Raw genomic sequence first — 16,419 nt, forward strand, 5'->3', positions numbered from 1 at the left:
GAACAAGATGATTAGATTCTGGGTTCAATTTATCTTAGGAATCAGGGTTTTTCTAAGAATGGCTTTCCCAAAACTTTCTTAAAATGACCTCTTGGGCACCTATTGGGAGTGGTATATTAACTCTGGAACTAGTGTCCCTGAGGCAAATGCAGCCTTCCCTGTACCTCAGAACACCTCCTCTCTTTTTGTTGGTATTTTTTTTCTTTCTAGTCTTTTACATTTAGCTCTCTTCCTTTCTTCGTGTCGTTGCCTCCAACTCCTCCCTTGATTCTCTACTCCTTTTTCTTCTGTATTCTTTGGTTCTTGCCTTTCTCTTCTTCTACCTTTGCTGTAGACTTTCTGGTGAGGTACTGGGGAAAAGTCTTTTGATATCTGTCATAGGTCAAGAGACTACTGATTTCTTGGTTCAAAAGCTCTTAAGTATTCTTCAGTAGATGTATTTTAGATGCTGCCTCACCCTCTTTTTTTGTGTGATTGTCAGTGTCTCCAGTAAACAACTGACCTAAGTAGGTACCAAGTTAGTATATACTCTGAACATTTTAAACCTGGTATTGGTGTTTTCTTTTTCATGAAAGAGGTGTTTTATTTTGTTTTTTTAATTTGTTTTTCCATAAATGTCAGGCATTGTTGCCCAAGAAGGAAATATCTTATTAAAGTGATCTAGGATTTGGGGAACTGTGTTTATGATATTATGTTCTGGCTAAATTTTTATCCAGTGGTTTAGTTTAAATAAGTTATCTTAGTATTTGGGGGGAAAGTTAAAGTTTCTTAAGTTTAGAATATCTTCAGTGCTTAGAGATGTGTTGATAGCAGCCAAAACTTGCAATATATTATTTGTGATTCTGAAAATAAAATTATTTTTCCTTAAAAACAACTTGAAATTTAAAAAAAAATTCTGGGGTGAATTAGGGAAGTACTTTCCCCAGTAAAGTAGTGGCAACTTACTGGCCTGTGTAATTTAGAATTAAATGGGGCCCTAATAGTGAATCATAAAATACTATCAGGTGAATTCAAGTATTTAGAAACTGTCCAGGGACTCCAGATCTCCTGTCTTATCAGAACTAGCTCTTTCACTTGAGTTTTCATTCAAAAATTGAACAGAGCATTGTCATATGGGTATCTTAAGGTCTTTTGAGAGAAGATGTGGGTCTTGTTTTTTACCAAATCTTTTTTTCATCTCAGTCATTTTAGATGAGAAATTAATTTACTCTCTTTAAATATGTAAGTAAGGTTTGAATACGTTTCATTTTTACCAGCTTTTAAGTTTGTTTAGAAAATTTTGCTTTGCTTTCCACGATGTTGAGAATAAAATATTTTGTTAGCACAAGGTTTTGCAAAATCCGTTGGGTCAGATAATATTACTGGAGAAGATTCCTTTAGGAGAATTCTGAGAGGAGGCCAGAAGGGAAGGTTGGAGCCTTCATTACAAGGCTAAGAAATTTGAACTCGTCCTTTAAACACTGAGAGGATCTGGTCAGGGTGGCACTGAGATATTTTGTATTTTGAGTGAGAGGCGTTGTACAAAATATATTTTTTGGAAAAATCAATCTGATGTGCTCTATTAGAGTGAACTAAAGAGGTAAAGAGACTGGCTGGGAGAGATGATTTTGGTTGTTTTGATAATCGAGTTTAGTGAATTTTGGTCAATGGAAAAATCTCAATATCAAAGTTGAACTCTTATGGAAACGATGTTGGTTTTGTTGTTTGTTTGGATTTACGTAATTGAGAAGTTCTATGTTGTGGCTTAAAAATTATTTTTATATTTGTTTGCTTTTGATGATAACTGAATGTGGCCTATAGTCCTACGGTAGTCACATGAGTAAATAACGTATTTTTCATGCTAAGTATTGCTGCTTATATTTAAAATTAAAGTTTTCCTAAATGTTTCTGTGTATTTTTACATTTATACACTTCTGAATGTATTTGTTTTAACAAATGATGGATTTATTTGGTTTCCTAGTACCTCATCTATCAAGATAAAGGTGTTTTTTAAAGTCATGCCAACTGAACCTGAAAATGTCCTTGGAATCGTGTGGTTATTAGTAACGTCAAATAATATGGGAACATCTATAAAGTAGAGTAAAAATCTCAGTTGGTCTTTACTGGTTTCGATACCACTGTTAAAGTGGCCTTCTGTTAGTGAATTTTTTTTTTTTTTCCTTTCTTGGCTCAGTTGTTACCCTGTGTATGTTTGATTATTCCTCAAAGACGTTTTACTATATTAACTAATTTGTTAGCACTTAGCTTTTTAATTTTAATTCAAAAACATGATTTTTTTTCTCCACTGCCTTTCAGCAGTTGAAAATTTTCAGAAAAGTCTTACTAGTAGTTTCTGAATTTAAATTTTGTGTTGGATAGCTGTTTAGGAACTCTGGTTTGGGAAGATATATTTCATTTTGGGTTAGAAATAGCTTAGTTGTATAAAGCTTGCTTTAAAGCTTGCTTTAAAACAATAAAATGAAATTTGAAATTGCTATTAAAATGCCTTTCTCAAGATGTTAAGTTAATGAATTTCTCAACAGAGATATCAGAAGTATGTTTAAAAATACATATATGTGGGGGAGCCTGGGTGGCTCAGTCGGTTAAGTGACTTCAGCTCAGGTCATGATCTCACGGTCCATGAGTTTGAGCCCCGCGTCAGGCTCTGTGCTGTCAGTTCAGAGCCTGGAGCTCGCTTCAGATTCTGTGTCTCCCTCTCTCTCTGCCCCTCCCCCACTCATGCTCTGTCTATCAAAAAATGAATAAATGTTAAAAAAAATTTTTTTTTAAATATATATATGTAAAAGCACATGCATATGTCTGTGTACCAGTTTTCCAGCCTCAGTGGTATGCTAATACTGTAATGAAGCTCAAAGGCTTACGTCAAATTATTGGTTCATTTTGTTAGATATAGTTATTAGATATGGTTAGCTGATTGATGACAGCTCTGTATTATAATCTATTTTATTGAATGACTGTAGGAAGAATCACTTTATCTCCTTGTTTATATTCTTTTAAGAACACGTAATAACTCTTACAACAATGTAAATAAAAGAAAGTACCTGCCCTCTCTTCTGTCTTACATGGTAATTTTGGGGGGGTGTGTGTGGTGTGTGTTTGAAAGAGATGTGGGCTGTTTAGCGTACAGAAATCATTGATGTGAAAGATTGGTATGACCAAAAAATTTTGTGGTTTTAATAATTTTGGGGCCCTTTTCATGTAATAGTCCTATTGTCGGTTGAAAGAATATTTCACAAAATCACATGAAAGGAGATGCAACATAAATTAGTAAGAATACTAAATTATATAAAATATATAGAATATGTGTATGGGTAGAAAAGTTTAAAATCCAGTGAAGTTTGATCACAAATATTATTAAAATGAAAATATTTATGACAAAAGATTGATGACCAAATATTTTATGAATTGCTTATTCAGTATAGCAAAAAATCTAAAAGGTAGAATCTTTTGAACTGTCCTTTACAACTTAGTATAATAATAGAATTTGACCAGAGAAGAGCTGAAGATGGATTTCCTTACTTCAAAAGAAAAAAAAGGGCGCCTGGTGGTTCAGTCGGTTGGGTGTCCAACTTCGTCTCAGGTTGTGATCTCATGGCTCGTGGTTTCGAGCCCCGTGTCGGGTTCTGTGCTGACTGCTTGGAGCCTGGAGCATGCTTCGGATTCTGTGTCTCCCTCTCTCTCTGCCCCTCCCCCGCTCACCCTCTGTCTCTCTCTCTCTCTCTCCAAAAATGAATAAATGTTAAAAAAAAAATTTTTTGGGGGGCGCCTGGGTGGCTCAGTCGGTTAAGCGTCCGACTTCAGCTCAGGTCATGATCTCGCGGTCAGTGAGTTCAAGCCCCACGTCGGGCTCTGTGCTGACAGCTCAGAGCCTGGAGCCTGCTTCGGATTCTGTGTCTCCCTCTCTCTCTGACCCTCCCCCGTTCATGCTCTGTCTCTGTCTCAAAAATAAATAAACATTAAAAAAAAAAATTAAAAAAAAATTTTTTTTAGAGGAAAAAAATAAACGGTGGCCTAATACTTATGTAACAGTCCTTATATTTTCATAGTTCTTTGTTCTTACGTGCTGTGAGGCAGTCATACTGAGGTATTCAGTAAAGTCCTGGGTTTGGCAGCATGGCTAGTTACGGTCAGAGTTTGGTGAATAATTTTATCATGCCATAATTATTTTCAAGTGGCTTATCCCAGGCTTTTCTGTCTGATTTCTCTTGTTGTACCTTCAGGTGCAATCAGAGAGCAGGTGTAACTTGCAGGTTTCCTGAAAATGGACTCGGATTACCTCCACAGGGAGAATTATAGAATTCTGTTACAACCCCATACCCAGCAGGAGACCCTCTTTTGTAGATCTACTAGAAGTTGTTGGGAAATTCATTCCTAACAGGATTGTTTATGTTGCCATTTTGGCCTGCTAGTGTCAAATAAGTGCCTAAAATCATTTTAGTTCTCCTTATATGAAATATGATGCATACATTTAGAAAGCAGACCTAGGATTACTTTTCTTGCCCCCCCCCCCCCCCTTTTTGTATAGCATCATTTCAGTGTTCTGATTTGGAACTGTGCTTCAGAATAATTTACTGGAGGACTGAGAAAAAAGCGCAGATTAATTCAAAATTTTTATATTTTGAGAGATAACATTTGTACCAAGCTATATATATTACCACTCTCAGATGATTTATAGCCTAGCAGAGATACAGATGTGTACATAAATCTGTAACAGAAGGTAAAATGAATCTGAAATATTAAATTTTAGTATAAAAATTTGGAGGAACTTGGAAAAAGAGTGGGACGAAAGTAAGTCTTCCTAAATTTTTGGCTTACTGGAAGAATTATTTTTAAAAATAGTGTGGAAGTGGAAAAAAAAATTTTTTTTTTTTTAAAGATTTTATTTTTAAGCAATCTCTACACCGGTCTTGAACTCACAACCTCAAAATCGAGAGTCACCTGCTCCACCAGCTAAGCCCAATGCCCTGGAAGGGATTTTTTTTTTTTTTTCCCTTAAAGAAGACAGATGGCTCCCTTACTCTTTATTTTTATTTATTTATTTTTTTAATTTGAGAGAGAGTGCAAGCTGGGGAGAGGGACAGAGGGAGAGAAAAAGAATCCCAAGCAGGTTCTGCACTGACATGGGGCTCGATCTCACAAACTGAGATCATGACCTGAACTGAAATTAAGACTCGGACTCTCAATCAACTGAGCCACCCAGGCGCCCCTGGACAGGAAATTTGAAGAAAAGAAAAGAAAAGAAAAAGTGGAGACATTTTCTACGCAAAGTAAGATTGCCCCAATCTTGGCAGTTCCTCATTGACTTTATTATACAACCGTTAATTGTAAAACTACAGTGCTTTGTTCCTGGCATGGTGCTGGGTTCTGAGGGTGCAGCGCTGAAGACTAGGTCTTTCTGCAAAGAATTCATAGTCCTCTTTAGGGTTACAAATTTAATAACTGGCTACAATGAAGAAACAATATGATAAAAGTGTATTCAAAGTACGGTGAGAACCCAGAAGTTGTTTTTAAATGTTTTTCCCCAAATTGGATTTTGGAAGTTTTACATGAAATGTGAAGGAATTAGGCTTTTATGAAGCAGTTGAGATCCTTGATTCTTTTTTTTTTTTAATTTTTTTTTTTAACGTTTATTTATCTTTGAGACAGAGAGAGACAGAGCATGAACGGGGGAGGGGCAGAGAGAGAGGAGACACAGAATCTGAAGCAGGCTCCAGGCTCTGAGCCGTCAGCCCAGAGCCCGACGCAGGGCTCGAACTCATGGACCGCGAGATCGTGACCTGAGTTGAAGTCGGACGCTTAACCAACTGAGCCACCCAGGCGCCCCTGAGATCCTTGATTCTTAACTGTTAACTGCTTTTGGCCAAAACCACTGAATCAAATGCTACCAGTTTTAGGTTCAGTCTTTGACAGATTGAGCTGCTTTTAATGATTTCATTTCACTGATTGATTAGGTTTTTTTTTTTTTTAATTAAGGCAAATTAGTAATTTGTTTAGCTGAGCAACTTTACTTTTATAATTTCCTTTCTTTTTGCTACCATCCTTTTTTGGTCTGCTCATGATATAATAGAACAGATACTTTGTCTATGAGGATTTTCTCATCTGCAAAATGGGACTTGATACGAGAGATCAAAGGAGAAAATATAAATTCCACTTTTGTGTACAAACATCTTGTATTTATTAAACACAGACTTGAACTAGGAATAGGGTTAACAAATGTTAACATTTTGCAGTATTTGCTAATTACGGTGGCCTCAAACATTTGAAGATAGGGTTGTGTTTTTTTCCTTTTTTTTTTTTTTTTGGCATCTTCTGATGTGAAGATAGAAGAACACATATGATTAATTAATGCCTAAGAAGTCAAATCTCCCTGTAGCAGTGTAGACTCAAATCATACGGAGGTTGGGAAGAGCCTCTGATTGTGGTCTGGGAAGATACAAGATAGCCAGCATTCTGAGAAATTTATTTGAGTAGGAAAAAGGTATTCTCTTGTTGAAATTAATTCATGGTTATCAGTTGTGAAAAGTTATTACAGTTCTTTTAATAGCAGGTCCAGGGTAAAATTCACTGTTGGCCTTTTTAGAAATAGGTGAGGAATACCTACCTGGCTGGCTTGGTGAGAAGAGCATGTGACTCTTGATCTTGGAGTCCTGAATCTAAGCCCCATGTTGAGCGTAGAGATTGCTTACATACATAAACTTAAAACAAACAAACAAACAGGTGAATAACTAGAAAAGTAAGCTTTGTTGTTAACTATTCAAATTCACATTAAGCTTGGTAGTCGAGCAACATAACATAGCATCTAAATTGTAAACTTTCTTTGGAACATTTTGAAAACTGAACTATAAGCCAAGATTTTACAACAAAATAGGTGAGGAAAATCCCTACTATGGAATGTGGAGGGAAATAGCATATGAAAAAGTCCATTCTTTCCTTCGGCTTCTAAAAGCTTTGCTTTCCTTTTTAGCTTATAGGGCTTTTATTTTGTGTAGGATTTCTGGTACTGAGGTTTCTCACTTCTGCTCCAATGTTAAAAAGTCTTCAGGTGTAGATCAGCAGTGCTACTGCTCCTCCAGTGGTAAAGGGAGAAAATTTTAGGCAGGTTCCTACCTTAAGCAGCACCCTTTTCCTGCTTTCTGGGCCTTAATGACAGTATAACACTAGGATTGCTGTTCTAGTTGGAACCCATAGATTTCATTCTGGATAATTTTGTTGGAGAGTATCGATCAATGTTAGCTGTGTTAACTGCCTATGATGTGCTTCAAAGGAATGCCTGAGGCTTTCCCTTTAGGCCAGTTTCATCTATCTCAGGGAACCCAATTCACTTGCCTTTGCATTTCTTTGAACTGCTGTAGATCATTTATTCTGTCCAGAATCCTAGTCAAAAAGTTAGGAAAGGGATGCATTAAGAGCAGTGTATTTGAGGTTATTTTTAAAGCCACCTTTCACTATGGAGAGGACTGGAAGGCAGCAGGAAGTGGTTATAGTCACCAATAACTCGCTACCTTTCAATTATTTAAAAAAAATTTTTTGTCATTTGTCTGTGTTGACCAATTCCTCTTTGAAACTGTGACTTTCCTTATGAGATTAGTCATACATTTAAAACTGCTTCAAATTCTCTGAGCCTATTGTTACCCCCATGCTATTTTAAGATTTTTTTTAGGGGCGCCTGGGTGGCTCAGTTGGTTAAGCGTCCAACTTCAGCACAGGTCATGATCTTTCTGTTTGTGAGTTCAAGCCCCGCATTGGGCTCTGTGCTGACAGCTCAGAGCCTGGAGCCTGCTTCAGATTCTGTGTCTCCCTCTGTCTCTGTTCCTCCCCCACTCATACTCTGTCTCTGTCTCGCTCTCAAAAATGAATAAAAACATTAAAAAATGTTTTTTAATATTTAAAGTGTCCCCTCTCTTTCTGTCCCTCCCTTCACCCCCTCGTGCTCTGTCTTTCTCTCAAAAATAAACATTAAAAAAAAATTTTTTAAGACTTTAAAGTTTTAGTCCTAAAGTTCTAGTCTTTAATTACTTTAAAGACTGAGTAATTAAGTAAAAAATATTTCCGTTTAATTTTACCTAAATTTTCCCTAAATTTTGCATTTGGTCCACTGCATTACTACTCCTGACTTTAAAAGAACTTGGAGCCATCTTGAAAGTCCCTTATCCGTTTTATCAAGTCTGTTGTAAAGTCATGTAACTTCCTGTGCATAGCTTCTTTGACTTGTTATTGTTATGCCCTATCCACTTTCATTGTCATCTTTTTATTCTAGTGAATTTCACTTGATATCTAACTTAATCGGCCTTTCAATTGGATCTCCTTTGTGTAGGTCACCTTTTTTCCTGTAATCCATCTGGTACAAAGTGACCGGATTAGTTTAATTAAAGTATCACTTGTTTTGCTGTTTTCTGTGACAGGTCATACAGTTACCCCATTATTAAGATCAAGTTTAGGTTTTGTCACTGAGGGTGGCCCCTTTTACCTATCCTGGTCTCCCACTTCTGTAAGTACTGTGTCATTCTATACCATGTCTGTGCTTTTCTCCTTGCTTTTGTAAGTGTTCTAGACCATATTGGTGGTTTGACTGCCTCCCAGTATATCCAGACCTCTGTGGATTTATTGAGAAAAGCTTCCCTGATTCCTCATCTGTATTAGCCTCTTGTTTCCCTTTTTTTAAAAAAAAGTTTCTTGGGGCGCCTGGGCGGCTCTGTCGGTTAAGCGTCCGACTTCGGCTCAGATCATGATCTCATGGTTTGTGAGTTGGAGCCCTGTGACAGTTCAGAGCCTGGAGCCTGCTTTGGGTTCTGTGTATGTCTCTCTCTCTGCTCCTCCCCTGCTTGCACTCTGTCTGCCTGTCTGTCTCTCTCTCTTTCTGTCTCAAAAATAAACATAAAAAAATAAAATTTAAAAAAGTTTCTTTGTGGATATTTTTTTTATCTTTCCCCAGGTAGATTATAAGCCCTTTGAAAATAAGTATTTAACCTGTTCCACTTTCTATTTGTGCTTGGCAGTTTTGAGATAGGTTTTGGTAAACATTGAATTAGTGAGATTATTAAAATATAAACTGAGGTGTTAATAAGAGCAGAAACTTATGTCTTTAAAGATGGTTTAAACTTTTAAGATTTTTCCCCCTCTGCTAACGTGTCAGGTTTGATTGAAAACAAGAGCTTGGCAGTCACTTTGTTCTGTAAATTTGGTAAATTTTTGATTAAATAAATTTTAATAAATTGTTGTGGTTTTTTTTTTGTTTGTTTAAAAATTATTGCTTCCCAGAAGAGTTAGGAATTTCTCAAATTGTGTACAAAGTTATCAACATGAATATGATTTCAAGAAACTAAATAGTGACGGGGTGCCTGGGTGGCTCAGTGGGTTGAGCGTCTGACTTCGGCTCAGGTTGTGGTCTTGCACTCTGTGAGTTAGAGCCCCATGTCTGGCTCTGTGCTGACCACTCAGAGCCTGGAGCCTGCTTTGGATTCTGCCCCTCCCCCGCTCATTCTTTGTCTCTCAAAAATAAATAAGCATTAACAAGAAACTAAATAGTCACAATGTGAGTCTGTTGGTCAGTATGTACCTGAGAACAACACGTCGGTGATCCTGCCCTTCTTGCTTGTCAGATAAAAAATACTTGAAAGTCATCTTAGATTTCCTTTTAAGATATTGGCAGAATGGTCTCTTGGGAATCTGAATCGAGACTATAACTACAATGCTTCACTGTTCTTCAAGAATAACCTAACAGGTCTGTAGAAGGTTTATTGGAGGGCAACCGAAGAGCTGCTATGTAAGATAAATCAAAAAGGTTTTATCTTCAATTTGTAGAAGATATACACAAATACAGGTCTTAAGGGTCTCCCTTAAACTTGAGTGTGTGTGTGTGTGTGTGTGTGTGTGTGTGTGTGTGTAGTGAGAATGAAAACAAAAGGAGGTCTCCGCAGTAGTGCCACAATCAAGGTGATAGGAAAAAGTTGCTTTTGTATGTTTTCATTTTCTATTTTGAGTTTGAGCTCATGGAAGATAACAACTATACTTGCCTGCTGTTCCATGTCCTTTTGCAGCAGAGTCCTAGGACAGAAGGACCCAAAGAGCAAATGATATGGCATTTTATATGTTCTAATCAGAGACAATCCTGGATGGGAAGTTAGCTGCAAATATTTGTATGTGTGTGGTTTTTAAGAAAATGATGGAAGAATTGGTCTACAATATCACTAATAAAGATGATGCTGTTATCATCTGTCTTTGGAGAAGTAGGCACCCTCCAAATACTCATGACTGCGTTATGATTAGAAAATAGCAACCTCCTCTTCTGAACCTTCATCAAGTCAAATGATATGTTGTTCCTTTACTTAATGTTAAGCACTTATTTTGTTTTTCATAATTTCTTACATGTTTATATCGCCTGTTTGGTTTTGCTCTATTTCTTTGCTTATGCAATGCTTTGGAGTTTCTTTTTTGACTTTCTGCTGTTAAGAGACATCCCTTTAAAAAAAATCTTCCCAGGGTATTGAATATTTTTCATATTACTCCTATATATTTTTATCAACTAACAGTATATGAATTTTGTTCCTTTTTTCAAAAGCAGAAGACAAAAAAGACTTCCCTGCCTTGTTATAAAAGAGCAATCTTGTTAACCTTTTGAGCACATAAGTCAGGCTTAAGAAATCTGTTTCTATTAAATACCATTGACAGAAAACAGTCAAGAGCTACCTGCAGGTTAAAATAATATAGCATTCTGTATGACATGTAGCGGGGGAAGAAGGAAAATGATAGAAATGGGAAGGATAAAATAATTCAGACTTAATGGCTAGCATGAAAGTGGTTTTTGTTTTATTTATTTTTAGAAATGGTGAGATGCCTTTGTGACAAGAGACTGTTGCTTTTATTCTTTGCCAAGCTGGGAACGTAATTTGAGAGAGAGGAGCTATATTGTTCCTAATGCTTAAATGTTTCTTGGAAACTGTATTTATTTTATTGTGTTGAGCCCCCCCCCCCCCTTGAGTCAGTCTTTTGATCTAGTGGGTTCTGTTTGGAAGAGTTTCTTTAAAAAAACTCTGAAAATTTTTTATGAATAAATTTAGAAGTAATTAAGAGTGAGTATTTTTTATTTAGACTTTAAAAATTTTAACATAGGGCCTGCATTTTCAAGATGTTTGCAGATTGGATTTTGTAACTGGAGTCATCTCTTCATAATTATATGCCCTTTTTTAAAGGCTGTAAACAACAAATCCTATACCTTGTGCCTTGTATGAGAACTATAACCTTCTAGAACCTAAAGGGCCTGTCAGGAGTATAGTGAGATAGCTTTGGAATGAGATTCTATTCTACCTTAACAGCAGAGCGTGTACCTTTCTAGCAACATATTCTAATGTCAGGAATCATTTCTATCTAAACACTTTGGTATACATGAAGATAGAGATGTCATTTTCACTTTCCTGTTCCCCTTTAATTCAAATGGTAGATAATCAATCTTTCTTGTTGAGATTCTTTTAAAATAAACTATTTAATGAAGCTTGTCCAGTTTTAGATCACTGGAGAGTGTTTTCATATCTTCCGAAGATCATGCTGTAGTTTCCCCATAATGTACCAGGTAGACAGAAGCTTAAGAAGATCATAGCATCTGTTTTGGTGATAGATTTTGGAAGAGTCCGGAAGATCATCTATCCTGACTTTGATTGAACTTTCAAGCTGTGATACTTTCTTGAAGTTTTCTACATATTAGTCAATGAGGAAAATTTCTTAGGCTTACTGTGTAGCTTGAGGTAGGAGACCCCCTCCCTACCATATCTCCCCCTACCCCCCCCCCCCCCCCCACTGTGTGTGTCTATCTAGTTTACTTGGCATATGACTGCAGGGTGTCTTGTGGTACAGTTGAAAGTTTTACTAAGGAGGCCTGGCATATTCAGATCTAGCACTGTCTAGCATGCTTAGTAAATGAAACTTGTTTTGGAGCTGAGTCTTTACAGTTCTTTGAAGTCAAAGGGAGAATTTTTCATTAAAACTATAAGTCTTGGGACACCTGAGTGGCTCAGTTGGTCAAGCGTCCAACTCTTGATCTCAGCTCAGGTCTTGATCTCAGGGTCATGAGTTCAGGCCCCACTTTGGGCTCCATGCTGGGCGTGAAGCCTACTTAAAAATACATAAATAAAATTGTAAGTCTTGTCATTTTATGTATATTCTTTTTGGATAGAAAGGTGAAGATAAAGAGATTGAGCAGATGCTGAATTGCTGCAGCTCTAGACCCTAGAGCCCTGCCACACCTACCACTCTTAGCATAGCAACAAGTAGTAAAAGACATCTGGAATCCTTTTTTCCCCCAATCCATGCTGGACTGACAGGAAGGATTTAGTGATTAGAAATACTATGTACTTTGTTCTCCTACTTTTCAACAAGAATCAGTGTGTACAGTTGAAATTTTCTGACCAGAATTTGGAAGACTATGATGTGATTCCCTGGGCCTGATTTGAGAAGAAGGAGCTCTCTTGAATATGGGTTTACTAGTTGGTGGTGAATTTGTGAGTCGCCAACTATTAGGCCTTTATGTCCAGATATTATCTTAATTTATGGAGTAAGGTCCCTGAGTTCTCCTCTTTCCTTCCACAGGGCAAGCAGGAGGACTTCAAGACGACAGTTCTGGAGGGTATGGAGACGGCCAAGCATCAGGTGAGGGTGGCATTAGATGCTTGCCACTTAGTAGCAAGAGCCGCCAAGTCAGGGATTGATGCTTGCAAGAGTTTTTGGCTATGGTATCCGCATTTTAGCCAGAAGCACAGGGGAAATTTAACTCGCAGGACAGAGTAGTAGAACAGGGGAGTGTAGCCAGAACAAAGGCAAGCAAAACCTTTTGAAGTCCTCAGGCCGATCTCAGCCCTCCACTCTTCATGTTTTTGAGGAGATGGCAGGTACTTTTCTCCCCAGCAGCTTTTATAGTAACAGTAAACATATAAAACAGAATCATGGGACCTTTAAAAAGAAATATAGCTGAACACACAGGAGGAGCCATAGGCCAAAAGCCTTCCAAAAGAAAAATAGGACGGAAAGGCATTCTAGGACTAGTCAGATGAATTATGCAGGTAAGGGACTTTTCAGAAATGGTTGTTAGATAGTATTGGGTACATTTTTTTCAGTTAACATTGCACAATTATTTTGTAGTGTAAACATTTTGTCACATGAAAATTAGTCATTTTTTTAAAAGTCTGCTCAAAATGCTCTTTCTTTTCAGACCAAACTATGAGATTTTTACTTGTAGGAAAAAGTAAAAGGTTAAATGATTTATAGGGCCCATCTGGAGCCATTAAAGTTTGTTCCAGGAATCCAAAGTAGTATGTCTGGATTTCATCCTTTGCCCAGGATGTTTTTGTGTGGTTCAATGCTCAAAACTGACTGATACATGTATATACATTATGATAGAACTGGAATAGGTGTTACTTCACTTTTGGAGTTTGTCACTTTTCAACTGTTAAGTCTACTTTAAAATTATTTGTCTTTTGCAGTTTGTGTACACCAGGTCTAGGAAATATTTGTATTTTACTCTCTTGGGTCAAAATTCCCTGTTAATGCAGCAATTAGTACTTAGGGGATCCAGAATGTTAGAGGTAGACTTGTTTCAGTGCTGTCCCAAGGATTGGAGGTTGATAATCAGTACATGGTTATTTTAGAGGAGTTAAAATCCTCATTCAGAGTATCTGTGGCAGATAAACCTTTTAAGAATGCTCTTTATTAAATGATGCACAATTGGATCTTCCATGGAACTGTTGAGGATCAGGGATAGCCTTTAGAGCTTTAATCTTGAAGAAATAAATTGAGTTTTCTTGTTGCTTTTTGTTTTAACGTGAGTAAATTTACTCTTTTGCTTTAGTAAATAATATGTTGTATTGCTGAAAGTAAAAACAGACTTACATATAAAACTGTGGTGCTTCTGACTTACTGTTTAGTAGAACATGATTTTTTTACAGTGTTTCCAAGAGTGGTGGTGACTATTCTAAACCCTTCAAGATCTCTCTTCAGATCTTTGCCATATTCAGAAGCATGCATTTGTAAGATGATCAGTTAGAAGCATGTGCTTGTAAGCGATCAACATTCTTTTTTTTTTAATAAAGCCAAATGACCCTCATGAGTATCTTGGGACCAGGATCATATCTTGACTTTTATAAATCCACATCAAGTTGGTGTATACATCTTAAATCTTAAAAGTTAAGGGAACTTGAGGTCATTTTCTCTAACTTCCTGCAGTCAAACAGATATTGTATCCACCCATTTTATGGATGAGGACTTGAAACAGTTAAATGGTACGACCAAGGATACACAAACACTTGGAGGAGTGAGAGAACCCAGAGATCTTCTTTCTTATGCATAGACTAGTCCTTATATCCTCCCTCATAGAATCATTTAAAGTGTGCGTTTACCCTAAAAACAAAAAATCTAAAGCAAAAGAAATTATATGATTCTCCTCTTTTTCTTTCCTCTACCCCTATTCTTTATTTTTAAACTATTATAGGACTGAATATGGTGCATCTAGAGTTTACTAATTTAAGTAGTCTTTTGTATGAGGATTCTTGTGAGACTTTTGTTTTCCCTCTTCAACTAGAAATCTAGTTAATTTATCTACCTCGTGAAAAAGAAATGAAAGCTAGTAACTTTTATGGAGGCCTTCTTTTCTTTTAAGTGTTATATCTCTGTTACCTTATTCTACTCAAGGTGCTACTTATATGTCAGAATCAGGGAGGAAATGATTTCATGGAATAGAGTGTCTATATCCTCACCTCCCTCCCGCCCCTTTCTGCTTCTCTAATCTACCCAAAAAGGTCTTTATATTCCCTTAAATATTTTATGACTTTTAACTGTGTTTTCAGAGAAAGTGTGAGCCTGTCAGACCATTAGAAAGGCATTTCTGCTTTAGCATGACTGCATTTTGAAAGGTGATGCTGGAATTTCCTGTGTGAAATTGAGAGAAAGGAATTGAACTGAGGGGCAAGATTGATATGTAGGCAGCCTTGAAGCTTTAAAAAAATTAGGATAGCATCTTTGAAACATTCTAAATTTCCGGAATACCAGATTCTGTTAAGAGCACACAAACACTAAGTGTAAATTAGGGCTGAATTATATGTACTACTGGTACTTTTTAATAAGGATATTATTAAAGTCAATTGTATTCTTTAAGGTTTTTCCTTCAAAAGGTGATACTTATGAGTTACATTATCCAGAGTGGTCTGTTAGTTCATTTTGGAAATATCCTATTAAAAGAGTGCTTTACTTAGTTTTTGAACAGCTTAGGTTCCAAGTTAACCTATTTTTTGATTCTTTGATAAAAGGTTAGAATTTTATGTTATACAATTTTCACTTTTATATTGATAGTGGTCTTCCTTCCTTGAAATAATAGTCTTCATCCCTAAAAACCAAGAGGAAGAAAATAATTACAGAGTAGAGACTTTTTTGTTTTTAAAAATTGACAAAGTATTTAAGAATAACTGGGTGTTTTGGATGTTATGTAGAAGAGAGAAATGGAGAAGAATATTACTCCACACATATATTAGTGTCACAACTTTTGGCTTCTTTAATTCCTTTTGATAATCATTGGTGTTTGATTTAAAGGCACTTTTTTTTTTTTTTAAATGTTTGTTTATTTTAGAGAGAGAGCAAGCAGGGGCAGGGCACAGAGAGGGGGAGACAGAGGATCTGAAGCAGATTCTACACTGTCAGCATAGAGCCCAATGCAGGGCTTGATCCCATGAACAATGAGATCATGACCTGAGCTGAAGTCAGACGCTTACTGACTAAGCCACCTAGGTACCCCTAAAGATACTTCTAAAACTGCCACATGACTTATGTAAATTAAAAAAAAAATTATTCATTTTTGAGAGACAGAAAGTGAATAAGGGAGGGGCAGAGAGAGAGGGAGACACAGAATCTGAAGCAGGCTCCAGGCTCTGAGCTGTCAGCACAGAACCCCAGGTAGGGCTCAAACTCATGGAGCCACGAGATCATGACCTGAGCCAAAGTCAGATGCTTAACTAACTGAGCCACTTAGGCGTCCCTAAATTTTTTTAATTGTTACATATTCTCAAGATTCTCAAAGTTAGCCAACTATTTTAGAGTGATTTTTGACATACAAGCACTTGGAATGAGGAGCCAAATATCATAAAATTTAGTGTTTTTCCCTATGTGGTTTTTTGACTGTCTTTGACAGTAATATTTTGCAGTAGGATTACTGTTCAATGATGACTTAATAAGCATGTAGAAATTAGTATAGCTAAAAAAGAAAACTACCCGTTTTGGGGAGGAAGAAGTACGGTTTGTAGAGTTCGTTGGTTTTCATGTTAATCGTATACACTTATGAAAGTAACCTATTTTAAGAGATATTTGTTCTGAGTACTCAGGATTATTGTGTAGATAATGCCCATTATAATGAGACATGTTTTTGGTCTTGGTTTTAATTTTTGTTTA

At 36.7% G+C, this 16,419-nt stretch overlaps 1 protein-coding gene across 4 annotated transcripts in view; it reads left to right on the forward strand.

Moving 5' to 3' along the window:
* Window positions 1-16,419, forward strand: part of KDM1A (lysine demethylase 1A) — a 61,985-nt gene that overhangs the window by 10,456 nt on the left and 35,110 nt on the right. For 3 of the 4 annotated variants that reach the window (XM_053208742.1, XM_053208748.1, XM_027060121.2), the window contains exon 3: window positions 12,580-12,639. The exons of the other annotated variant lie outside the window; for it this stretch is intronic. In XM_053208742.1, the coding sequence (XP_053064717.1) occupies window positions 12,580-12,639 (60 nt within the window). The remainder of the gene's footprint in view (window positions 1-12,579; window positions 12,640-16,419) is intronic. 4 annotated transcript variants of the gene reach the window in all.

Source organism: Acinonyx jubatus, chromosome C1 (assembly GCF_027475565.1).
Source record: "Acinonyx jubatus isolate Ajub_Pintada_27869175 chromosome C1, VMU_Ajub_asm_v1.0, whole genome shotgun sequence".
NCBI classification, from domain to species: Eukaryota; Metazoa; Chordata; class Mammalia; order Carnivora; family Felidae; genus Acinonyx; species Acinonyx jubatus.